A 27,199-nucleotide genomic window follows, 5' to 3' on the forward strand; every position below is an offset into this window, starting at 1 on the left:
ACGTAGGTTGAGTATCAGCAAGAGCTTACTGACAAATTATCTTAGCTAGAGAATCTACCCCTGGAAGTGGTGGGAGTCCCATCATCTGGCATTTAACGCTAGACTGGAGAAAGCACTAGTATATTTACTAGGGCTGTCTATTAATTGCAGTTAACTCATGCAATTAACTAAACAAAATTAATCGTGATTAATCGCAGGTTTAATCGCACTGTTAAACAATAAAATACCAGCTGAAATTTATTAATTATTTTGGATGTTTTCCTACATTTTCAAATATATTGTAGTCTATGTTGTAACTGAAATCAAAGTGTATATTATTTTTATTACAAATATTTGCACTGTAAAAATGATAAAAGAATTAGTATTTTTCAATTGACCTCATACAAGTTCTGTAGTGCAATCTGTCATGAAAGTGCAACTTACATATGCAACAAAAAAAATTTACATAACTGCCCTCAAAAACAAAACAATGTAAAACTTCAGAGCCTACAAGTCCACTCAGTCCTACTTCTTATTCAGCTGATCACTAAGACAAACAAGTTTGTTTACATTTACAGGAGATAATGCTGCCCGCTTCTTATTTACAATGTAGCTGGCATTGCAAAGTATTTACATGCTGGATATGCTAAACATTTGTATGCCCCTTAATGCTTCGGCCACCATTCCAGAGGACAACATGCTTTCATGCTGCTGACACTCATTAAAAAAATTATGCGTTAATTAAATTTGTGACTGTACTCCTTGGGGGAGAATTGTATGTCCCCTGCTCTGTTTTACATGCATTCTGCCATATATTTCTTGTTCTAGCAGTCTCGGATGATGACCCAGCACATGTTGTTCATTTTAAGAACACTTTCACTGCAGATTTGACAAAACACAAAAAAGGTACCAATGTGAGATTTCTAAAGATAGCTACAGCACTTGAGCCGAGGTTTAAGAATCTGAAGTGCCTTCCAAAATCAGAGGGACGAGGCGTGGAACATACTTTAAGAAGTCTTAAAAGAGCAACACTCCGATGTGGAAACTACAGAACCCAAACCACCAAAAAAGAAAATCAACCGTCTGCTGGCGGCATCTGACTCAGATAATGAAAATGAACATGCTTTGGTTCGCACTGCTTCTGATTGTTATCGAGCAGAACTCGTTATCAGCATGGACACAAGTCCCCTGGAATGGTGGCTGAAGCATGAAGGGACATATGAATCTTTAGGACATCTGGCACGTAAATATCTTGCATGCTGGCTACAGCAGTGCCATGAGAACACCTGTTGTCACTTTCAGGTGACATTGTAAACGAGAAGTGGGCAGCATTATCTCCTGCAAATATAAACAAGCTTGTTTACCTGAGCGATTGGCTGAACAAGAAGTAGGACTGAGTGGACTTGCAGGCTCTAAAAGTTTACATTATTTTATTTTTGAATGCAGTTTTTTGTACATAATTCTATATTTGTAAGTTCAACTTCCATGATAAAGAGACTGCACTACAGTACTTGTATTAGGTGAACTGAAAAATACTATTTCTTTTGTTTTTTACAGTGCAAATCCTTGTACCTCACAAATAAACAAAGTGAGCACTGTACACTTTGTATTCTGTGTTGTAATTGAAATCAACATATTTGAAAATGTAGAAAACATCCAAAAATATTTAAATAAATGGTATTCTCTTATTGTTTAACAGTGCGATTAATTTTTTTAATTGCTTGACAGCCCTAATATTTAATCATTATTATCGGAGATCCCTCGAGGTTGAGGATGATCTCTTTCACAGGTTTTATTTTTCATGGGTCCTTTGGTGACCAAGGAGTCCGATCCTTGAGCCACAGGCTCATTGGCACACGTTGCAGGTGGTGTTGGAAGACAGGGTTGGGCCACGATTGCTGCATGACAGTTGTCTTTCCTTTCTTTTCTGGTGCTTTTCTGCTACCAGGGCAAGGTGATTTTCCTCAAAAGTGGTTGTGCCTCTCTGACAAGTCTTCGCCAGTTATCCCTATCCTGGGCTGCTATCTCCCAGTGTGCGGTGTCAATGCCACATCTCTTGATGTTTATCTTGACGGTGTCTTTAAAGCGTTTCTTTTGGCCTCCCTGTTTCCTTTCTCCTTTGGTGAGTTGGGAGTACAGCAGTTGTTTTGGTAAGCGTACATCAGGCATGCGCACACAGTGCCTGCTCCACCTCAGCTGGTGCTGGATCATCAGGGCCTCAACACTGAACATGTTGGCCTCTGTGAGGACACTGACATTAGTGTAACAATCCTCCCACTTTATGTTGAGGATCTTCTGAAGGAAGTGCTGGTGCTGGAGTTCCAGGTGTTGTCTATAGGTCACCCAAGTCTCACAGCCATAGAGGAGAGTTCGGATTATCACCGCTTTATAAACTAAGACTAGTGTATGTTCTGATGTAACTGTTGAACACCTGGCGAGAGACTGCCAAAGGCAAGGCTGGTGCAGCAGATTCTGTGTTGAAACTTGACATCTATGTCTGCCCTCTGTGAGAGATGGCTGCCAGCATAGGGAAAGTATTCTACATTTTCCAGTTCTTCTTTGTCAGTGTAGATCTTCCTTGCTGGGTCTGATGACTGACTAGAGACTGGCTGGTGGAGAACTTTTGTTTTGCCGATGTTCAGAGTTAGCCCTAGGCTTTTGTAAGTTTCAGAGAAGCAATTAAGGGCTGTTTGTAGATCCTCCTTTGAGTGTGCAACTACAGCACAATCATCTACGTACTGGAGTTCGGTTACTGTTGCCAATATTATTTTAGTTTTGGCACAGAGACGAGAAAGGTTGAAGAGGTTGCCGTCAGTCCAATACTGGATGCCAATGCCCTGTGGTAGACAGTCTTGGGTTAATGTTTTCATAGCTGCTAAGAAAATGGAGAAAGGGGTGCGTGCCAGTACACAGCCTTGTTTTACCCTAGTTAGGATGACAAAGGGCTCAGAGGCAGAGCCACCGCACAGGATGGAGGCAGTCATCTGGTTGTGGAGGAGTCTTACAATGGTGATAAATTTGCTTAGGCAGCCAAACTCTGACATGATTTTCTACAGAGCCTCACGGTTGACAGAGTCAAAGGCTTTGGTCAGATCGATAAAGGCCATATACAGCTCCTGGTGTTGTTCTTGACATTTTTCCTGGATCTGTCTAGCTGCAAAAATCTTGTCAGCTGTGCCTCGTGATAGTCTGAAGCCACACTGGAACTCTGGAAGTACTTCCTCTGCAAGAGGGAGCAGGCGATTCAGTAAGGATTCTAGCAAGAATCTTCCCAGAGATGGAAAGGAGAGCAGTGCCTTGATAGTTGCCACTGTAGACCCTGTCTCCCTTTTTGAAAATGGTGATGATGTTAGTATTACACAAGTCAGAAGGGATTTCTTCAATGCGCAGATTTTGAGGAGCAGCAAATGACGCTTGTTAGTCAGTCTCTCTTCCCCCCCACTTTCCGTACTTCAGATAGTATGCCATCAGGACCTGGTGCTTTATTGTTCTTCATTTGTTTAATTGCTTTGCAGACCTCCTCAGGTGTCAGTGGGTTAGCAAGAGTTTCCCAGATTGGGTGCTGAGGGATGGAGTCGATGGTGTCGTCAGTCACAGTTGATTCTCGAAGCTTTTGGTAGTGTTCCTTCCAGCGCTCTTTGATGGATTCGTTATCTTTAAGAAGGGTACTACCACCTTCGGATCTCAGAGGTGTGAGGCCACATGAGCTTGGTCCATACAGGGTCTTCGTCTCATAAAAAAGCTTCGCATATCATGTCTTTCAGCGAACTTTTGGATTTCTTTTGCTTTGTCCTCAGACCATTTGTTTTTGATTTCTCGGATCCTCCTTTGAACTTCAGCTTTGAGCTGATGGAAAGAGCTCTGCTTCTGACTGGCTAGTGGTTGGTTTTGCCAGTCGCAGAAAGCTTTTCTCTTCTGGTTCAAAAGGGCTGTAATCTTAATGTTGTTGTTGTCAAACCAGCCCTGATGGTGGCAGGTAGCAAGGCTGATGGATTCCTCACAAGCCTCATGGATGGTATGTTTTAGGGCTTCTCAGTCTTCTTCGACACTTGTGTTGTCATTTCCAGGTGTGCATATGGTCAGTTTTTCACTGAAGAGTGTTTGGAAGTTCTCTTGGTGCACTGAGGATTTAAGTCTTTGGATGTCATATTGCCATCTGTGTGATTTGGATTGCTTTCTATGTTTCAATGCAATCCTGATGGACATGACTGACTTCACCAGGCAGTGGTCAGTCCAGCAATCATTGGCTCCTCTCATGAGATGGGTGATTTGGACATCTCTTAGATCATGTGTTCTTACAATGACATAGTCTAGGAGGTGCCACTGTTTTGAGCGGGAGTAAGACTAGCTTTGTTCCAAGTTCAATACAAACTCTGAAGGAATTTTTCCTCTGTATTTAGCATATTTTAATCTATTGCAAAGCACTGTCACAACACTGTCAATTTATTTGTATGTGTAAATTTACAAATGATGCTTTACATCTGACTACAGCATTTATTATTTATATAAAGCCATTGATGCAAAAGGCATTTTACATCTATTTTATTACTTCTCAAATATATTAAATGGGGAGGAGGTAGTATGAGATAAGGACTTGGAGGCAGAAACAGAAAAAAACAAATGCTATTCCAACTTTGAGTCAAAAGTGGTAAAAGAAGTGGTCAACAAGAATGAGCAGAATTCCCACAATCTAATCCGGATATTGCTAATTCACTAAGGTTCTGAGGCACAATCTGTCTCTACCTGACTCTCCCCTTACCAGTATATGACTGCATAAACTGTACCAGTGAAATTAATGGGATCACTTGTATAGTAAGTTACTACTCTTCATTAACAAAGGCAGCAGAGTCTGGTCCAATCTTTGCCTCGCTTTCAATACCTGTAAGAGTCAGTAATACTTACTACCTCCCCTTCCTCCAAGTACATTGAATGCACAGTCTACAACTACTGCCTGGAGTTCTTCTCCAATTATAGCATAAATCCTCTCCAATGCAATTTCCACCTCCTACTCACCATTAAAATAATGACCTCTTCCTGGCCAAAACTCAGAACCAGTACTCCACCCTCATCCCTCTCAACCATTGGCTGCCTTTGGCACCAACAACTAGGACTGTCATTTTGAAATATTTTCATTTGTTGGCTCTTATGCTTCCATCCTTTCCTGGTTCTTCTCTCTCTCTCAAATTGATCCTTTGGTCTTTGTATTGGAGGAGCCTGCTTATCCACTTTCCAACTTCCTGTTGGACTGGCTCAGGGCTCAGTTCTTTGCCTCCCACCCCGCCTTCTCACTCTATCTATGCTTTGTCTTATGATATTCACCTATTCTCTCTGTGCTGGTGACTTTCACAAATCTACATTTCCTTCCATTCAGATTAAAATTCTGGCCCATCTTTTGGACATTGATTTGTGATTCCTTCAAGCTTCAGCTTAAACTGAACCTGGCCAAACAGAGTTCTTAACCTTTACATACAGAACCCCAGAGCTGTCCTGCTTCCTCCTTTTCCATGCACAGTGGACAACCCAACATGCTTCCTGTCAGGCCTGTAATCTGGATATCTTCAAGCGCAGCCTTTTCTTTAGGGTCTCACATCCTGGCCATATCTAAATCTTGCTACTTCTTCCTTCATAACACTTCTAACAACCTGGCCTTTTTTCCCTCTGTCCACACAGACAAATCTCTCATTCAGGCCCTCATCTAGCATCTTGACTTACTGCAACTTTATTCTCCATGGTTATGACCAATGCAATCTTGCCCCACTTGCATCCATTCAAAGCATTACTGCAATGATAGGTTTCCTGGCTCATCACTTTAGCCATATCACCTCTCTATTACTGTCCACCTGTGGTTCCCCCTTCTCTAATGCATAAAAGTGAAGAAAAGTAGTATGCGTGTTAAGGTCCTTCACAGACTACTCCCACCCCATCTATCATAGGCTATCAAGTTGTCTACTCTCCTCCTCCAATAATGGCAGCCATCACAACCCAGTGATTCTGTTTTCAAGCAAACACCTTTGCACACCCTTCCTGCTACCCCTCAGACAGGGAAGGTGTCCCTCATTAACATGTGCAAAACTACCTTACTGTTCTTCTTCAAATCCCTAGATAACCTAGCATTACAGACTTCATTTAGTGCCATTCTTTTCACAAGTGCTTCTACATGGAGTTGTCACATGCACACCCTTTTTTTTTTTAAAGCCAAAGACCATCCTCCTGTCACTCAGCAAAAAGCAGATATTCCTAGCAAGTAAAACCCATGAAATATATTTTAATACCTATGTATAAAAATTGGACAGTAGGGTGAACACTAAGTTATAAATTAACACAATCTTATCTGAATACTAGTAGCAATCAATTTTTTCAAAGCATCTTAATTTTCAGTATCTATTACAAGTCAGAGTTTTCTTTCTATTTCAGTTATTGCAAGTACAGGTAACCGATCATCAAGACAGCCTGGGAACATATTTATAATTCAAAAGTCTGACAATTTTGGATGCTCAATTTCTGAGGACACTTCTGAATTTTGGAAGAATAATTAACATGATTTATAAGAGTCCAATTTGAAAAGGATGATTTGTATAACAAACAATGTAAACAACTTCAGGTTATAATCAAAGATTCCTGCACATTCTGGTACATCTACACTGCAGCTCGGAGCGTGTATCCCATCCATGGTAGACAGACTCATACTAACCCTTGGGGGGAGGGATAGCTCAGTGGTTTGAGCATTGGCAGACTAAACCCAGGGTTGTGAGTTCAATCCTTGAGGGTGCCACTTAGGGATCTGGGGCAAAAATCAGTACTTGGTCCCCCTGAAGGCAGGGGGCTGGACTAGATTACCTTTCAGGGTCCCTTCCAGTTCTATGAGATAGGTATATCTCCATATATTATTATATAACCCATGAAAAACAGCAGCGTGGATGTTGAGCTAGTGTGCCGTGTGGATGTTGCTGTGCCAGCAGAGGGTCAGGATAGCCACCTGAGATCAGACCCACCCAAGTCTCTGCGAGTGCAGCAATATCCACACGGCTATTTTTAGCACACTAGCTCACATCCTGCTAGCACGAGTCAGTCCACCCAGGCTGGGAGCAGTGCAGACCTACCTTAAAACTCCAATCTTGTTTTCAATATTTGCCATATCTATTTTTAACATTAAAAATAAATTTAGCCTATTGTACTTTGTTTTTCTGCTGCAACTCTACTGGGGGGGGAGGGGGGGGGAGAGAAGAGGAGAGGGGAAATCAAAGCCAGGGTGAAGAAGTCAGTCAAAAATCTGTCAACATCAAACTACAACTCTTTGATGATTTATAGATATAAAATTGGGCATTTGACCACATTATGTCATTTGATTTGTATTCCAGAAATATTCCTTTGTGGCAGAGGTTTTAGTCGTCTTAAAATCCAAGTATAGTAGTCCTTGCCAAAATATGTTGCTATACGTAAGTCATCATTGCTGTAAGCAATGCACTATAGGACCTACAAAAATAAATCAAGCTTTACAGCAAAAAATTGTCAAATTCCCTCAAAGTCTTCTATCAGGAAGACTATCACTTTATAGGCCAAATTCTGAATCCATCTGCCTATGAATACAAAACAACAACAACAACAACATAAATAATAAAGGTAATTATTATTATATATAATATTATATATTATATATAATACTAAAATACTAAACAGACCCGTGACTGTAATAATGCAAAGTCCCATGAGCTCAAAGCACAAAATAAGCCACAAATGTGCACACTTTTTCACTGATCTTTTGTTCTCAGTTACCTGCTAATGGCCTGTTTTGTATCAAGTGTATCATACAAGTGAAATTACATAATTAATACAATTAAAAAAATTTTGTTTGTGTACCTCAGCCAATAGACAGCTATATGATTAGCCCCTTTCTATTACTTATTTAAGCAAGCTACCAAATAACCTACATTTAGCTACAGTAACCAGAAACAGAACCTATCCTCTACCTCTAGCAGACCTAAACTTGATGACTTAGAAATTTCCCTTGACAACCTCTTCTATAGTATAAGCACTGCTGTTCTAACAGTTGTGATACATCTTATGGTTGCCAACCAGACCACAATAAACACAAGTGTCATCAGGTGACTCAGATGTATAATTTAGCAGAACAAGGCAGAACCAAATTGTTTTTTTTTTAAAATACATATGAACTCTCACTTCCTGACACTGTCAGGTTAGACACCTGACCTACTGTACAAGGATATGCAGGGAGGTGTGGCTACCTGCTCTTCCTTGGTCAGAAGCATGTTGTTAAAGCACACTGGGCTCCTAAATACAGGAGCATAATGGGATTCCCAGAAGCACCAGTGGCGCCTAAACTTCCACTAAAATCAAGGGAAATTAGAGTTAGGCACCTCGGTGCTTCTGAAAATCCCATTAGGTTCCTATTTGCATTTTTGGGATCCTAAATACCTTTAAAAGTCTGGCCCACAGTCCTGATCACAATGTGGAAGAAGCATTAAGTACCAAATTAATTTTCAACAGCTAGAACCGCAGAAGTCACTGTTTGACTAGCGTCTTAAGACTTTTGCCTTCCTCCTTAAAAAACTAAACTTTTCCCCCCAGGATTACAGATCTTTGGAGCCTCTACACATGTTCATTCTTTCCCCCCCCCCCCCACTTTGAAAGACTCCTGTCTATCTGGTAGCTTCTTGAACCTATCCAGTGATGACTTACTGCCAGCCAGGGAATACTTGGATTTTATTCTTGTTTAGTCTGTTCATTTATTTAGAAGTATTAGCTAAATTTAAGCCAGGCGTTTTACATGTGTAGCCTCTACACTGTGCTAATGCGGAAAAGTAATAATATTGGAATGGAGGGGAAAGTACTCCAATAGTAGTAATGGAAAAAAAAAAGAAGATTTAGGGATGATAGGTATCACCTTACAAAGAGGTATGGCAGAGGAAAAAACAAGTATGATTTCAGGTTACGTATACAAAAGGATCACATAGTAATTGGAGGCGATAGTCCCTTCTGTATATAGGCACTGTTAGGTTACACAGAGAATACTGTGCCTTGTTTGACATTTTAACCAAATGAGGTTGATAGAAAATTTAAAGAAAAGCACTTAAAGGAATAGAGGATAGTGAAGTTTCAGGAAGGCTAACTGATGCCAACATTAACTTTCTTAAATCAACCACTAGAATAGTAGTTTTCAACCTGGGGTCCACAGATTATGTCTACAATTTCCAAAGGGGTACGCACCTCCATTCAAATTTTTTAGGGGTCCACAAATGAAAAACGTTGAAAACCACTGCACTAGAGGATGCTGAAGCAAAACACATGCTGTACTCTGAGTAGTCAAGTGAGTATGAGCTTCATCTAAAGCCTGCACTTTACCTTAGTTACTGCAAAGAATGTTATTTACCAATTAATAAAAAAGTGCCCGTCAGCACTACTACAATTCTGTACAATTCTGTGCAAGTGTAAGCTAGAGGTTACTAAACTTGGCAGACTCACTTAACTCATCTACTCTTGTTGGACTAGGAACAATCCTATAATCATTCTTACAAAACAGTTTCTCAGTTAACTTAAAACAACTCTCATGTAAGGAGCAACAGAGGGTCCTACAGGACCCTCTGTTGCTTTTTACAGATTCAGACTAACACGGCTACCCCTCTGATACTTCTCATGTAAGGAACTGTCAAGAAAAAATAGCAATACATCACAGTTATTTAAAACAAGACCCGGTATTAAGTAATGTTATTTCTTTAAAGCTACCATCCAAACTTCAAATATATGAAGACATGTTCAGTTACTGCAGGCTGTATCTCAAGATGTACTTTAAAGACAAACAAGTTGATGTTTTCAGAGCAGCAAGAGCTAGCACAATAATATGACCACTTCCATTTACAGTATTTTCTGTTTTCTTGCTTGTGATTCAGAGAGTGACTGGTTCCCTTCTACCCTTACTCTTTCCTGAGAGATGTAAACCAGGGCTTGAAACCAAATCCAGAACAAATTAGGGTAGATTTATTTCTAGTGCTACGATAAAGCATTGCATGAGGTCAGAGGTACTAGAGCTAAGATCAGGATATTTTAAAAGTTTGATTTCTTTTAAAGTTTATATTTGCATTCCACCCAAGGCCTGCAAAACAGCAGGTCAAAATGCATAGGAAATAGAATATTTGCATATCTTTTACTTTAGTTCAGCCTCTCATTTTTGCAAAAGCTACATGACCAACAAACTTACTTTTATGGCACTAGAATAAGTGTTAGTCAAAGTATTCCTAAGCTTACTTTAAAAAACAGGCCTCAAACAAAATTTCTACCACCCTATACACTTTTATAGTTATAAAAACTTGCATCACACTGACAATACACTTATTACAATTAAAAATGGCAACGTTTGGCATGGCAGACAATTCACTGAATTTATTTAACTTGCCACTGGTCAGGTGGCCTAGCAAATACTAAACCTCCAACAGATGACTAAAGAAGTTGCTATGTTTTCTAAAAGTGTTTTGTTTATAGGAATAATGTACCTAGCCATATTTCACTCCTTTCTACTGTACATATCAGTCCTGATGTTAAACAATCCCATGAATAAGGATTTCAGTTCAGGTCAGTCAGAGCTAATGCAAACATCTGGAAGCAATGCTATTTTTGTACTACAAATACATGTGTGTTCCAATCACAGAATCTCACCCTCTTCAGGGTCAATTTCACTGCGATTACAATATATTTCTAACATTTGTACTTCATTAGATGAATATTTATATATGAAATATTCATTTTTGAAATTCAAACTACTCCAAATACATGAATCATTACTTCGTATTGCAAGTTGATGGAAATATTAACATTGCAGCTGGCACAGCCATCTAAAAAAATTACACAAATCTTGAACAGAAAAAAATATTTCTGGGTACCATGGTTTATAATGTTCTAGCAATATGCTCCACGAACTGAAAACAAGGACTTTACTGTACTTTTACCTGCAAATATTTTACATTTAACCTGAAGCCCATTACTTATATATTACTTATATATTGTGCCCATTACTCATATTTGTACACTCGAGATATTATTTAAAAAGCAATGTGTCAAGTTATGTACCCCTATTTTAAAAAATAACCAAGGATGGGATTTTCAGAGCACCGTGGGTGACTTTCAATGGGACTTGCACTCCTAAACCAGTTAGGGCCTTTGGAAAATCCCACCCTAATTTTTCATTTATGTTATAAATATACCTAACAGCAAAAGTAAATTAAAATGTAAATTACATTTCACAGTTTATTCCATTTGCTTTCTGCATTTCTCATCTTAAAAGCAAAAGTAGTCAGTTTCACTTCTGGTTACTGAGACAATTAAGTTCATTTGATAACTAGTTAAGTGCAGTGATGATGGCAAATAGCGTTAAGAAATGTTTGACTAGACACTTTCCATAGGATTTTTTCTTTTAAAAGTGATGGGAAATTTGGTTGGTCTGTTTTTGTGAGTCTTTTGTTTAAATGAACCTTGGGGTATAGTTTTAAAGAGACACTGTCAAGTTAAATACCTCTGAACTGAGTGAATTTAGAAACACACACACACACACACACACACACACACACACACACACACACACACACAGAGAGAGAGAGTATCCCTTGGTGGCACTGAGCTGTTAGTATTAAATAATAAAAATAATAAGATTTTGCACAGCTCACAGGAGTTAAAGCTTACAAATCAGTTTAATTTGTACACAAATGGTGCCCAGAGTTGTTGTGATTCTCTATTAAATTACACTGACTAGCAGAACAAGCTGTTCCAGCATTTATGAAAAATCATGTTACAAACCACTGGGGCTTTTAGTTTTTGGGGTAAAAGTACTGGATCAGGAAGTAATCATGTATTAGTTTTTACATTTTCCATTAATTATTTCTTGGTGGTTGGAAAGCACTAAATCCTGTAATTGCTTTCATGAAACGGACACTTCTACCTGAGTGGAAGTCACTTACTGGAATAATGGTCAATCCTGCTATTTTACTTCTACTTCTAGATATTGCTCTGTGCAGGTGAACAAGTAGAATTTTTGCATAGTGCTATAAAATTAATTGGTGGTGGTTTGTTCAGACAATTTTGTCACTTCAAGGCAATCATTACAACATTCACATCATGAAGAGCACCACAACTGCCATGCTTGTTGATAGCAGACTGGCCCAAGGACTGACTGAGCCTGGAGACTGCACTACCACTCAAAAGTCCAACTATGCTGGGATTGAAGCATATTATGAGGACAGCATGAGGCCTCCCTATACTCTACCTACTCTCTAAGCAAGTATAGGAGGACTTAAATCACCAGGGATGCCAATACACCAACTTTCAAAAGCACTGAATTCACATCTTTACAGAAGTTTACAGAAATAATAGAACAGGCTAAATTAACCACCCATATTGGTCAGTTCATTTGCATGAATTAAGACACTAAAGTAACTTGTTTGTACTGTTGTCGCACAAAAATCCCACCAACAATGGACTGAGACCCCATTGTATTAGACCATACACACATGCAAAATAAAGTGTGTCCCTTCCTCAAAAAACTTATATAAGCAAAAGATGAGACAATAGGAGGGACGACAGAGTATCAATGAAATGATTACTGTAGTATGATCTAGCCTATTGCTTTTATAAATCTTTTCCAAGCTTTTTTTTTTTTAAATTTACAGACTGGTCTCAATTATTTTGGTGAGCAAAAGCAAAGCCAGTAAAGAACACAATGAATGCTTGACCACATCTATATCATCAGGCATAACGGTTACATTACGGGCTTTATAAAAAAAACGTTTTAGGAAACTAAATATACAGGTACTGCATTTCTGGTCAAGAAAAAGATATAGCAAAGTATTCATAGGAAAGCACCACCACAAACTTGTTTAGAAGATTTATTAATATTAAAGTTAGACAAATTTTACAGCAAGACTGTTCCTAAAGTATAGACTACAGCATGAGTCAGGAGGTTATGTACCTGTTGCAATGAAATATTAGCAGCTTTTACAAAATATACCATAATTAGCAGTCAGTAGTGCAGAAGATCATAGTAAAATAAATCTGGGGAAAACACTAAACAGAACAAAGTAGTAAGTCAGTGGTATTTTTGGCTGAATTCACAAGTGTCATCTGAATTCTTCCCAAATATATTGACTTTTTTCCACCCTTGTAGTCAAAATGGAAAACAAAAACACAATGAAAGCTCAAAATTAACTGGTGAAAATACAGCAAACTAAGAGCAGAATATTTTTATTTAATTAATTCAAGAGATACCTATCCAAGGCCACAGCTATCCCAACACACCGTTAACAACATAATTAAATCTCAACAGCATTAAATGATCAACTTCATAGGAACTCAGCCAGCCACCTACAAAAATTTCTTTCTGCCCCATCTAGGAAGCATATCCTCTACCTTCTCCAAGAATCTGAACACCTGTCCTTTGAAGCATGCCCAGAAGACCAACAAAAATTCAGGCTATTTCTGACCAAAGGGGTATAATGTGCTCAGGAAGGTTTGTTAGACTGACCCTGTCAGATTTAGATTTTCAACAGATCTACTGCAGAAACATCCTGGAAGTCCAAGAAAAAAACCTGGCTGTCTGTAAAAGAAGGACTTAAAGAAATTTGACAGGTAAGAAATTAGACTTCTCTAATATACTTTGTCATGTCAGATAGCAGGATGCTTACAGCAGTACCCATTCGTGAAAATGGGACTATGAGAAGATGTGATGAAGTGGGGACGTTCTTAATGTTTTCTCTGAATACCGTGTGGGTGCCTCAGTTTCCCCTATGCATTTCTCAAGTATCTAGGTGGTGGGATAAGGCTGTGTGATTGTTGCAGAGCCCGAGAGGGCCAGTGTGAGGCTGTCTGCACAGAGAATGGCCGATACCCTGTCTCCTGGCAACTGATGGCCTAGGCCCTCCCCTGCAAAGGTGCCAACTGAAGCTGTTGGAGAACAAAGATCAGATGGCCTCCTGGCCCGGGAAAGAGACAAAGGCCAGAGGAGGGGCTGGAGAGTTTCAGTTTGGAGCTGGCTGGGGAAACGGAGGGAGCCCCAGGGCTGGGGTCTACGCTCCCTGCCCCCCAAGATGGACCTGACTGAGGGGGTCCTGTTGTCTGTACCTACAAGCTCTGTTTTGGACTATGTTCCTGTCATCTAATAAACCTTCTGTTTTACTGGCTGGCTGAGAGTCATGGTGAATCGCAGGAATTAGGGGGTGCAGGGCCCTGACTCCCCCACCTACCCCAGAAGAAGCTGTCATATATTGCCTGTAAAATATAGGGTGAAACTCAAGTGATCACTTGACAGTCCCAGTGAAGTTCCACATTGGAGGTCAACACTGCCCAAGTAGAAGGGGTCATTATTCTTAGGAGAAGGGCAGAAATTTAACAAATCAAAAAACACACTTTTGGCAAGCAGGGAGAATCTTAAAATTCACCCTCCAGAAGAATCAGTATTGCATACAACTGTAAGAATTCCCATGGATTTAATGCTTGCAGAATGGTTGTCAGGATTTCCATCCATCAGAGAGGGAATTCTCAGAAGCTTGTTAATTTCTTTTAAATCATAGCAATAGATGGAATGGTACAGAAGGCTCCTGAGCTACATTTAATATACTGAAGTATCATAGTCATCCTTCGCTGGAAGGGAATTACTTAAATTTGCATTACTTGATTCAAAAATTCTGCTATTTGCTTCACGGCATTTTGGGTTTTAGGAGAGAGGAAGAAATAAATGAGTCTCACATACTGATGACTTCCACCTTGAACACATACAATGCATATTTTATTTGCTCCACACAGCTGTAAATCACAGGCCTATTATACAGAAACTGGGGTGATTCCCTGACACCTTCAGTTAGTGTTTCAAAGGAGAAGGTTACTTACCAGCAACTGGAGATTTTTTGACAAGTGTGGTCTCTATCTGTATTCCAGAGGGTTACACATGCACACCACATGCCCGGAGTCAGAGAATTTGAAAGCAGTATCCGCTGGTCCACGCATGGTTCGTTCTTCACCACAAATCTGAGAGCTCCACAGCAGAGGGGAAAGAGGGCGGGAAATGGAATACAGATAGGGACCATACATCTTGAAGAATCTCCAGTTACAGGTAAGTAACCTCCTTTTCTTCTTCAAGTGATGGTCCCTATTGTATTCCACTTATGGAGATTGACAAGCAGTACCTAAGTTGGTGGAGGGTGCGAGGATGATGATGGAAGGGTCGTGCAGAGGACTACCGTGCAAAATAGAATCATAGGGTTAAAAGGGACTGCAAGGATCTAATCTAACTCCCTCTCAAAATGCAGGATTTGTTGTGTCTAAACCATCCAAGACAGATGACTATCCAACCTCCTTTTGTAAACCTCCACTGAAGAAGTTTCCACAACCTCGTAAGGCAGTCTGTTCCATTGTCCTACTCTTCTTTTTCCTAAGATTTAATCTAAATCTGCTATGCAGTAGTTTGAACCCATTGCCTCTTGTCCTGCCCTCTGTGGCAAGAGAGAAGAACTTTTCTCCATCTTTTTTATGGCAGCCTTTCAAATATTTGAAGGCCACTATCATACCCGCCCCCCCTTAATCTCCTCTTTTCCAAACTAAATATACCCAGTTCCTTCAGCCTTTGTTTGTATGGCTTGTATTCCATCCCTTTGATCATCTTTGTTGTTCGCCTCTGGATCCTTTCCAGTTTCTCTACAGCCTTTCTATACACTGATGACCAAAACTGGACACAGTACTGCTGAGTCCAGCCGTGAGTCCAAACAGCTGAGGCCTAACCAGTGCCAAGTAGAGTGGTACTATCACCTCCCGTGACTTGCATGCTATGCCTCTGTTAATGCAACCTAAAATTGCATTTGCTTTTTTTGCAACAGCTGACTCATGTTGAGGCTGTGATCCATCACAACTCCCAGATCCTTCTCAGCAGTGCTGCTGCCAACCCAGTTTTCCCCTATTCTGTATTTGTGCATTTGTTTTTTCTTCCTTAAGTGTAGCACCTGACATTTGTCTACAGCTCAGTTCTCCAATTTATCAAGAGCCCTCTGAATTTTAGCTCTATCCTCCAAAGTACTGGCAAACCCCATTAGCTTTGTGTCATCCGCAAATTTGATCAGTATTCTCTCTATTCCTACATCTAGGTCATTAATAAAGATGTTAAACAACACCTGACCCAGAACAGATTCCTGTGGAACCCTACTTGAGACCTCCCTCCAATCCAACATCATTCCATTAATAGTTACTCTTTATTTATGGTTATTTAATGAATTATGGATCCACTTAATGGTAGTTCTGTCAAGCCTGCATTTCTTCAGCTTACTTATCAGAATGTCATGTGGGACTGTGTCAAAAGCCTTGCTGAAGTCCAGGTATATTGTGTCCACCGCATTCCCCCTATCCACCAAATCAGTTACCCTGTCAAAGAAGGAAATCAAACTGGTTTGGCATGATTTGTTCTTGGTAAATCCATGCTGGCTGCTAGTGATTACCCCTTCATCCTCCAAGTATTCACAAACAATGTTTTACACATTGCTCTAGTAGCTTCCCAGGTATCGAAGTCAGGCTGACTGGTCTATAGTGTCCCGGCTCCTCCTTTCTCCCCTTTTTAAAGATGGGCACTATGTTAGCCCTTCTCCAGTCTTCCGGCACCTCTCCTGTCATCCATGAGTTTGTAAATATTATTGCTAGTGGTTCTGAGATTTCTTCAGCTAATTCCTCCAGTACCCTCGGGTGAATAGCATCTGGCCCCACTGATTTGAATTCATTCAAATTGGTGAGAAGATCTTGCACCTTCTTTACTTATCCTGATCTGCATCTTTTCCCCTTTATTGTCTATGGTAACTTTGCTAGTCATCTGGTCACATGTTCTTTTTTGTGAGAAGACTGAAGCAAAGTAGGCACTGAGCAACTATGCCTTCCTATCTTTCGTTACCAGCTGAAGCAAATGAAGCATCCACTGCCAAGTCTCGCACCAGGGCATAAAGTGTCATGAAGATGTGCACCAAATTCCACGTGGCTGCTTTACTTATGTCTATGAGAGAGATGCCCTGGAGAGAAGCCATGATGGTAGCTTGCGCTCTAAGGGAGTGAGTCTGTATCCCTGCAGGGGGAGGTAGGTCCAACAGCTGGTAGCAGAGTTTGATGCAGTCAGAAATCCACCTGGAGAGAGTCTCTGGGTGGAGCTGGCCTGTCCTCAGAGTCTCTCAGGTATTGCAATGAATAGTCGACGGGACTTTGATAGGTTTCGTTCTCTGCAGGTAGAAGGTCAGCACATGCCTGACATTGAGGGAATGGAGCCGACATTCTTGTGTAGAGGCATGTGGTTTTGGAAAGAAAACCTGTAAGTGAATAGCTTAGTTAACCTGGGTTATCACCTTGGTAGAAATTTAGGGTGTAGACATGAGGAGATTTTCTCCTTGTGGAATACTGTGAATGGCGGGTCCGCCATCATAGCACAGAGTTCACCGACTCTCCTCACTGCAGTGATAGCTACCAGGAAGGCAACTTTCATGGGAAGGAGGGACAAGGAGGAGATTGCCAGTGATGGCGGGGGGGTGTCATTCAAACTGAGAATACCAAATTCAAGTCCCATTGAGATGCGACCATTTGGTGAAGAGGGAAGGTTCTGAGTAGGCCCTTCCAAAATCTAGGGTGTGTAAAAAGAAATAAGCCCGCTACACTGGTGGACAGAATGTGCTAATTGCATTCAAGTGGTCAGTCAACATGCTGAGGTGAGACCCAATGACTTCAGGGATAGAATGTAGTCCAGAATCAGGGGATTTCCACCTCTTCTGGTGGAACTCCTTTAAGTTGGGCCCAAGAGGAAAAGCACCTCCACTTAGCCAGGTAGCATTGTCTAATGGAGTCCTTCCTGCTGCTAGAGAGAATGTCTTGTACAGCCAAGGAGCATGCTCATTCTAGAGTAGATGCCTATCTAATTAACACTTCCTGAGATGGAGCGGATGTGGATTGGGTGCCACCAAGTTGGGTGAGGAGATCAGGAAAGTTCAGGATGGGAATCGGGACAAGAGGACATGCGGAGGCAATTGGGGAACCAGAACTGTTTGGGCTGAAAAGGGGCCCTAAGGATGACCGTCACCCTGTCTCATTGGATTTTGAGGAGAAGTTGAGGTAGGAGTGGCAGTGGAAGAAACGCGTAGCTGAATTGGTCTGACCACAAGAGTAGGAGAGCATCACCTGGGGAGTGACAGACGATGCCTTCTCTGGAGCAGTACGTGGTGCATTTGTTGTTGGTCTGAAAAGTGAATATGTCTGTGGCAGGGACTCTCCATTGTTTGAAGATAGCAATATGCATAGCACCATATTGTGAAGCTCCCATTCGTGGTCACTTGCAAAGTGTCTACTGAGCAAGTCCGTGAGCACATTCTGTGTTCCCAGAGGTAAGTTGCAGATAGGGCAATTTGATGTGTGATGCACCTGTTCCAGAGCTTGACCACTTCTGTGCAGAGAGCGGGGGTTCTCGCTCCCTCTTGTTTGTTGATATAGAAAACTGGTGGTGGTATTGGCTGACATGATGAAATTGAAAGAGTGGGAGAAATGGTTTGCACGCCCTTTGCACTGCTCCAAGTTCCAGGATGTTGATGTGCATCCTGGACTCGAGAGGGGTCCACGTGCCTTGTTCTGTGCGGTTGTCCATATGGGCTCCCTAGCCTATTAGGGAAGCATCGGTGATGATAATTTTGCTTTGAAAGGAGGGAAGAAAGGGAACCCCCAGCAGTACATGACCAGGGGAGTGGGGTGGGGTGGGGGGGGGGTACGATCCACTGTAGTAGGGACAACAGTACCAGAATCTTCAGCCTGAGATCCAAAGAGTGATGGCTTGGTGAGTAAACGGAATGGAGCCACATCTGGAGGCAGTAAAGATGAAGTCTAGTGGAAAGGGGTAACATAGCTATGTGGCCCAGAAGAGACAGGCATGTCTTGAGCGGTACATGTGGGTGGTTCATGATGTGAGATATGATGGCGTTCATTGCCTGAAACCTGTCTGTGGGCAGGTATGTGTAACACACTGTACCTCAAAACGGCACCCTGTAACCTCCATATTCATCATTCATATGTGGTTGTGATATTTCATACAAAGCATGCCATGTAAGGTATCATATGAAAGGTCATGATCTGCTGAACCCCATTGTTCCATCCAAATATGTATATTGTTAGTGTGTATGTTATGAGATTTTGCTGTATGGTTGTTACTAAAATATGTTGTAAATTTGCTAGTGGCACAGAAAGGACCCCCACCCAGGAGGGTGTTCAATGACCATCAATCAGAAGGGGAACTGTAATCAAGGGATTTACAATTCAATGACAGTTGTGCAAGCACCACACAATGGGAACTGCTTGACCCCATGACACAGTTGCACAAGACCACTCCAGGGGGACTGCCCAACCCAGTGACTCAGCAAAATCTGCCAGGACATGTCTGGGCACGTGTCTTCTAGGCAAATGGACTAAGGATATAAAATAGGGAACAGCGGCAGCATGCCTTCACCTTTCTTCTCCCCCACCTACGCCGGAAGCAACAAGAACACGGAGAAGACAAAAACTTCAACTGAGAAGACTGGTCCATGCTTAAGACAGGCCTGTGTATTAAGAATTTCAACATCCAGGGGGGTGAGAAAACTGCTTAATCTAAATACTGCCTAGTGCAATAAGGTTAAGATTTAGATTGTGCGCTTATCTTTTATTTTCCTTGGTAACTAGTTCTGAACTCTTATGTCTACCACTTATAATCTATCTTTCTGTAGTTAATAGATCGGTTTTATATTTTACCTAAAAACAGTGTGGTTTAGTTGAAATGCTTGGGATGTTTCATGTTTCCATCTGCTGGAAAATAAGATTAAATACATCATTTGAGCTGGCATAGGACATCCCATTGTGTATTAAGTAACAAGTGTAAATATCTTATCACACAGATAAAAATAACCACATCCATATACTAGATTTTTCAAGAACAGTCCTACATTCTGCCATGCCACTCAGTATAATTGATGATGAATAAACCTCTCTGCATCAAGTTATATTTTCTTGAAGTACTTTTACAAATGTATTGTATAAACAGTCTTGCATAAAATGCTTAGATGTGACATAAATAGCCGTTACAAGATTATATGCGGTCACCTTTATTCACGGTCACAATACGGAATATTTCTCCACAAGTCATAATGTGTACTTTATGTAAAACAGTGCCATGAGCTATGCTTTAATCCTCTTCTGTTGTGCAATTAACAACTTTTACTTTAGTGGTATGAAGAATTCCATACAATATGCTTTGGCTAACAGAATAAATTTAAGTTAATTATATTGGAAGCTTTTACACCAGAGGGTACTTAGACAAGTTTCCTTTTTCTGAAACCTCAGTTTTAAAAGCAATATTTTGTCAAGAACTGAACGAATGTTTGATGCTTGGGTTGGAATAGGTAACAACTACCTAGTTTGGAATATTTTAAACCCTTCAGTAATAGAAGTAAAGGTCTCTTACCATGGCTGTGGACAGTTCCTGGACTGAGCGTCGGCTGGAGTAGATCTTTGGTTGGAGTGAGATGTGCTTCTTTCCCCTGGCGCTGGCTCATCTTTCCTGGAGTCAGAAGGTGTGATTCATCACTGTTTGTTACCACAGCTGGAACATAAAAAGGATGGTCACGCAACTATAGAAATCTATGCATGACAAAGAAATAAATGACAGCAATTAAATAATCTTTAATTACTAAAAATCTGCCCTTCAGATTAAATCCTTGGGACCTTCATTTTCTAACCCACACGTGCGCTTTCCTCTCGAACAGGCTAAGGAATTTCCCAACCAGCGATTTTGTTGGGAATAGACAATGATCTGGGAGAGTGAAGTATACAGCAGAGGAAAAGAGTATTGGGAATTGGGAAAGCTATGTGGCCTGGAATCCACTATACTAACCCATTACAAAACACACTCCTATAGGTCAAGTGGGAGGGAGGGGGGAAGAGGGGGAACCACTTGAAATCCAGCTTCCCTTCTGGATCCAGTCTTTGGGAATCCTTAGTTTGGCACAGGCCATGGCTGCAGCTCGCCAGCTCAAATGTCTCAGTTGCAAGACCATGTGTTTGTTCCTAAAAGCGATCAATGGATGCACGTTACCATAACAAGCATGTAGCCCTCTGGTGAGGGAATGGGCAGAGGAGCAAAAGGAGAGAGATGAAAAAGCAGAAGTGAATAAAAATAGAAATTTCTTCCATGAAGTTTGCAAACAATGGCAGGGATGAGGGGGAAATTGAACATCTTTTAAAAAAGCTTTAGAGAGTAAATCCTGTAGTAATAAGTGCCCAGTAATCACCGACCACTTTACTTGTATTCACCTATAAGCTGTTCAGGGTAGGGACTGTTCCCTTCTTCTGTAATAGTACAGTGGCTGGCACACTATGGGTGTTATTGGAATGAGTAGTCATGACAAATGAAACAAGGAGGGGGGGAAATAAAACACCAAAATGAAAACTGGGACATTACAAAGGATGCCTAATTCAACAAGTCACTACATGGCAGGCTGCAAAAATAAAAAGATATGAGCCCCTTGGCTGCAGACTTCACCATGCCTTAAGATTTCCACGTCTCTTCAGACTGGGCCTCTGAACTGTACTTTTAAACCACGTCAGGTTAGGAGTTTAATTTTCCAGACATGACATTCCAAGGATGCCTGATGGCTTGTTTTTTTATTATCATCACTAAGTTATTTTTTCCACAACAGTGGCAATGACCAATGAAGACAGCATAAAGAGTAAAAGGACAGTAGTAGTCCCCACTTTATAGCTCTATTCTGGACAAACTACATACACTTATGTGACCTGCTGATCAGGAAAGTTGGGTGAAAAAGTAGCACTTCCTCTCCCTCCTCCTGACTGGGGAAGGAGGAAAGAGTAGGGTTAAAATCAAACGCTTTTTCAAGAGATCGAAACATATCAGTGCTGGCTGGCCGGTACTCCAGAGTCACCCTATAAGCCAGCATAGAAGCAAAATGCAAAGGTGCAGAAGATCTATAAAGGAAACAAAATTTCACTTTAGAGCTTCGGTGGATTATGAACAGTCTTAAGAAAAAATTATGACACTGTTCTTTAAAATATATTTTAATCTGTTTTAAAACAGCAACTTTGAAGTATATAACACATAAGCAATTAAAATCTAGAATTTTGAAAGATAATTCCCCTCTCCTGCCATTTGATTCAGCCAAAAAAGCCTTTTACGTCTTTCACATCTCTTCCTTCACACTGTTGCAATGGAGCTGCAATTTCATTTCTGCTATGACATGCAGTGGAGAGAGTCACTTGACAATTTGAAGAGCGTCACCATGTACAGAACTATAATGCCCTCTGCTGGTTACCGTACTGGAAGCAAAATCATTTCAAGTTCTCCAATTTTGACATTGTAATGTCCAAATTGCCTCCAATTGTGTGTCCAGTATACACATCAATCAAAATCACATGTACTCCAAAGGAGGACAGACACTCAGGTTTTTAGTATTAATTGGTTATTTATATATAATATCAAAGTAACACTGCACAAAGTATTGCCAAAGTAAGTTTACCTGAACCAAGAACCTCTTTTGGGGCATTTATATTACCAGTATTATATTTTTAACTTTTCCTAACTTTTAAAAAATCGATGTAGTAGTTGCTGCTTTTCACTTTTTATTTAAGACATAATGAGGAATACTCTTGGTTAGTTGTCACAAGTAACTCAGAATGCTAATCCCTCATAGTGCATGGCTCATTAATACACAGAACATCAATGAATTTAGTACTTTCTTTAGTAAAAACAGTCATGTTTTAAGGAAAAGTTTACCACCACCCACCCTGTTGAAAGCTTAAAGCTTGCTATGTACCCAACACACACAGTGTTGTAGTGCTACTGCAAAGTTCACCTAGTCATGATACTGAAACAGTGATGGCACACACACGCTAACAATATTTGCAAACCATTCCTTTTGAACTGCTATGTGATATAGTGTGTGTGTTTAAGTTAGTTTATAAGTGCTTCAAGTCAAGGACTTTGTCTTTTAACTGTATTTGCACTTATGAAGCTTTAACATTAGCCTCTTCAATTGAGTGGGCGCTTAAAAAAATAAAAATAAAAAAAAAAGTTAATCTGTAAAGCTGAAAGTGATCAGCAGAAGAGAAAGGAGTTCAAAGTTGTTAAACTCCAATGGTATTTGTCAGCATAGTGTTACAGAACAGTAAGAAGGTGAATGGAAAGTTTTCAGTGCAGGTGCACTTCTGCCTGTATTGCAGGTAATACAGCAAGCACAAGCTAGGAATCATCTGTCTTGTCTATTCCAGAAAACCCCCAAACCTTCCCCCTAATTGCTATGGGCTCTCCTATTGGCACGTGCCTGGTAAGCAGGCCAGATGACAGTGTGGAGCCATTTACCTTATGCAAGATCGAAGGGAGCCTCAGCTTCTTATTTTAACAAGTACAGTAACTCCTCACTTAAAGTCATCCCGGTTAACGTTGTTTCGTTGTTACGTTGCTGATCAATTAGGGAACATGCTCGTTTAAAGTTGTGCAATGCTCCCGTCTAACGTCGTTTGGCAGCCACCTGCTTTGTCCACTGCTTGCAGGAAGAGCAGCCCGTTACAGCTAGCTGGTGGGGGCTTGGAACCAGGGTGGACCGGCAGCCCCCCTATCAGCTCCCCGCTCCCTTAAGTTCCCTGTGCAGCAGCTGCCCAGCAGGCTAGCAATTGCAGCTGTCCCTCCCCCCATTGCCATGTGCTGCTCCTGCCCTCTGCCTTGGAGCTGCTCCGCAAGACTCCTGCTTGCTGTGCGAGGGGAAGGGGAGAAAGAGGGGGGCTAATGTCAGGGTGTCCCCCTCCCCCCGCTCCTGCACCCCGCTTACCCCATCTTCCATAGAGCAGGGGAGACACACGACTGGGCTCAGGACAGAGGGAGCTTGCTGGCAGCAGCAGCTGTGGTCTCAGCAGGCTGATCTAATTAACAAGGCAGTGTACTTAAAGGAGAAATGCGCATCTCTCTCTCACACACACAGTGTGTGTCTGTCTGCGATGCTCTCTCCCCTCCCTCCATTCCTGCTGCCTTGTAGACTATGAGAGTTAACCCTTGAGGGCTCAGCCAATTGCTAGTTCATCATTTAGCAGTCAGGCATTCCCTGGAAAATATCCCACCCTCTGACTCCTCCACCTCAACCAATCTTCACAATCATCATCACTGTGTACCAGTATTAAATTGTTTGTTTAAAACTTAGAGAGAGAGAGAGAGAGAGAGAGAGAGAGAGAGAGAGAGAGAGAGAGAGAGAGAGTGTGTGGTTTTTTGTCTGGTGAAAAAAAAAATTCCCTGGAACCCAATCCCCTCATTTACATTAATTCTTATGGGGAAATTGGATTCACTTAACATCGTTTCGCTTAAAGTCGCGTTTTTCAGGAACATAACTACAACATTAAGTGAGGAGTTACTGTAGCTTTTATTAAGGCCTTGACTTTCAGAAGTGCTGTATATCCACAATTCCAACTGAAGTCAATGGGAGCATCAAGTGATTGACCATCTCTGTAAAATTATGCCCTATATGTCTGTGAGGGGCAGTACCCAGCATCTTTTGAATCCTAATTGGTACAAAGCTCTTTTGGAAACACTTAAGAAACAGCCTAGTTCACTTTAAATGGAAACAGCAAGAATTTAAAAACAATCAAAATGAATATTTTCAAAAGCTATTTACTAAGGTAAGTAAATGGAAAAATGCCCAAAACAGGCCATTAAGATGTTTGGAACCAAAGAAATCATTTTGAGTTTAAAAAGGAATAAGAGTGCTAGGAAAGGAAACAAAAATCAGTTACTGGTATAATGTGGATTAAGAGACAAAGTTCTGGTCTTAAGCTCTGATCCCCATATGAGGGAACATTCCAACACCAGTAAGACCACTAGGCTAGGCCAACAACTCTGTTTTAAGAACATTTTTATTTACCTTTTTCCATTTCCTCACACTTGCTTCTGCTCAGCTGTTGGGATGCTAGTTCATAGCAAGTCAATAACAGAAGATATGAAATGAAGAATTGAAATGAAAAATTACAAATTAAGAGTCTTTATGTCAAATTTGCACAGATTCTGCAGTGGAAGCTATTTTAAGTATCTGAAATGGCAAGTTACCTTTTCATTTGTTTCCTTATTGAAAATATAGTAAGAGATCTTTAATATAATGCACTGGAAACTCAATACCACAATGGATTCCAATAAAATCCTATTCCAGCATTGTCAACCCTGAGCACTCAAAAAAGCATGACAGCCTGCCCAAGGAAAGTTATGAGATTGGTTTAAAAACAACATTTTTAGGATGAGATTTAAAAAAAAAAATTACATTTTAGGTTATTTTTATTTTCCTTCTGGTATTTAAGGGTTTAGGATTCGACATTTTCAAGCTCTTCTTTGCAGCTATGAGGGCTAGAAACTTACTTTACATGAGAATCTCAGTTTTCATTAAAAAAGTGAAGAAGACTCTAAGAACTAGGGATTTAAGAGAAATACCAGATACTATGCTATTCAATAGAAATCAGATCACAGGAGTTTGTAATGCTTCAATATATAAAAGGCTTCACTCCTGTAAACACTAATATATCAGAATCCCAAACCTCCATATTTAACCAACATTCCAGTTCCAGCCTATATTAAGCAGAGTCTGTAATTTAAAATACATAAAATTCTCATGCAATCAAAGCCTTTAAGAGATCTCTCGTACCACTGTCTGTAGCTCATGAGATGGGAAATGAAAACTAGAGATGTAACAGAATATCAGAGAACAAGTGTTAATAAGACATCAGTAATTTGAATTTATTTTAAAAAAAAAGATATCTGCCAGTTTTATTGCATCTCTCAATAAGTAACAGCACTGTGCTTACAATGGGCAGAGCTTCAAATGCAAGAGTCCTAACTGAAGTATTTTTTTTAAATTTACTTAAGTGCCTAATGCATTAATCAGCAGCAATATAAGTGCGTGTCTTCTTAGAACATGTCCTTTAAAGATTAAGCCTCCAGTACTTAGCGCCACCGAACAGTCCTTTATAATAATCAGACTCAAGCCTCAGAGTCTGATTTCCCTTTATTTGAGACTTGTCTCATCTTCAGTATTGAATTTGCGGTATGAACTACATGCAAGCTCCCAATCCTCTCATTTTCCCTCAGTGTTCACTGAAACTGGACTAGTGCTTGGAAAAGTATACTGATTCAAGAAATTTGTACTGGCTCTCCAAAGTATTTGAGCTAAAGTAATTAGTGTTCCAGTCTCTGGTTTAGCAACTTCCATTTTTCTACAAGAGGTCTCTGGAGTGGAGGCCTTTCAAGGCAATGTAACTGAAGAGCTGTCATCTTGCAACAAAGAGCCATGATAAAACATGGCCCACAGACACCTTGAGGCAGTTAGTCTTAGAAATGAAACACCTTTTCTCACTGAAAGCAAAAGAGAAAACAGAACCCCCATCCGCAACATAAACATCTCTTTTCAACTTCAGGTTAAAGGATATGACACAACTGGCCAAATCTCTTCACAATGCACATTCAATGAAACTTCACATGAGATTTGAAAATCTAAACTTCTGACCTCATGCTCAAAAGATATTTTTTCAAAACAGAAACTTTAGAGGAGACAAATTCAACAGTCTCAAGGTCTCCAGTCTGTCATGTGGAAGCTTTGCTGGGAACTTTCATTGCCAGTTTCAGCCCTCTTATTTACCAAGAGTCGTGGTGGATTCTCTCTGACAGTTTTTAAATCAAGATCGGATGTTTTTCTAAAAGACGTGCTCTAGAATGTATTTTGGTGAAGTGTCACACAGGAGATCAGACCAGATGATCACAATGGCCTTTCCTGCCCTTGGAATCTATGAATCATACGGGTCCAACCCATCTGTGTCATACTTAGCTTGCATTCCCCCACCCCTGGACAAAATAAGCAAAGTCCTATGACAAGCAGGCATTGTGGGATGGAGAGAAAGCAGAAGCCAGGGGAGACACTCAAGACAGAGAATGGTGAATCCTGGTAGAAAGCCCTGGGAGTTGCTGTTGGTAGACAGCAAGGTAAGTCTCAAAAAAGCCCCGGAAAAGATCAGTTGAGAAGACTGACCTTTAGGAAGGAGGGGCGGGCCTAGCTTGAGACTGGCTGAAGATTTTGGTTTGTGTTTATTTTGACTTGGATACCCTGGAAAGAATGAAATTTTTCGTTAGTGATTTAGCCGGAGGGCCAAATCACCACAG

General features: G+C 40.7%; 1 protein-coding gene across 1 annotated transcript in view; it reads right to left on the reverse strand.

Annotated features, from left to right (window-relative positions):
* Positions 1-27,199, reverse strand: part of OSBPL8 (oxysterol binding protein like 8) — a 135,660-nt gene that overhangs the window by 77,417 nt on the left and 31,044 nt on the right. The window contains exon 4 of the mRNA XM_065406921.1: positions 20,468-20,605. Within this exon, the coding sequence (XP_065262993.1) occupies positions 20,468-20,605 (138 nt within the window). The remainder of the gene's footprint in view (positions 1-20,467; positions 20,606-27,199) is intronic.

Source organism: Emys orbicularis, chromosome 1, assembly GCF_028017835.1.
Source record: "Emys orbicularis isolate rEmyOrb1 chromosome 1, rEmyOrb1.hap1, whole genome shotgun sequence".
Classification (NCBI taxonomy): Eukaryota; Metazoa; Chordata; order Testudines; family Emydidae; genus Emys; species Emys orbicularis.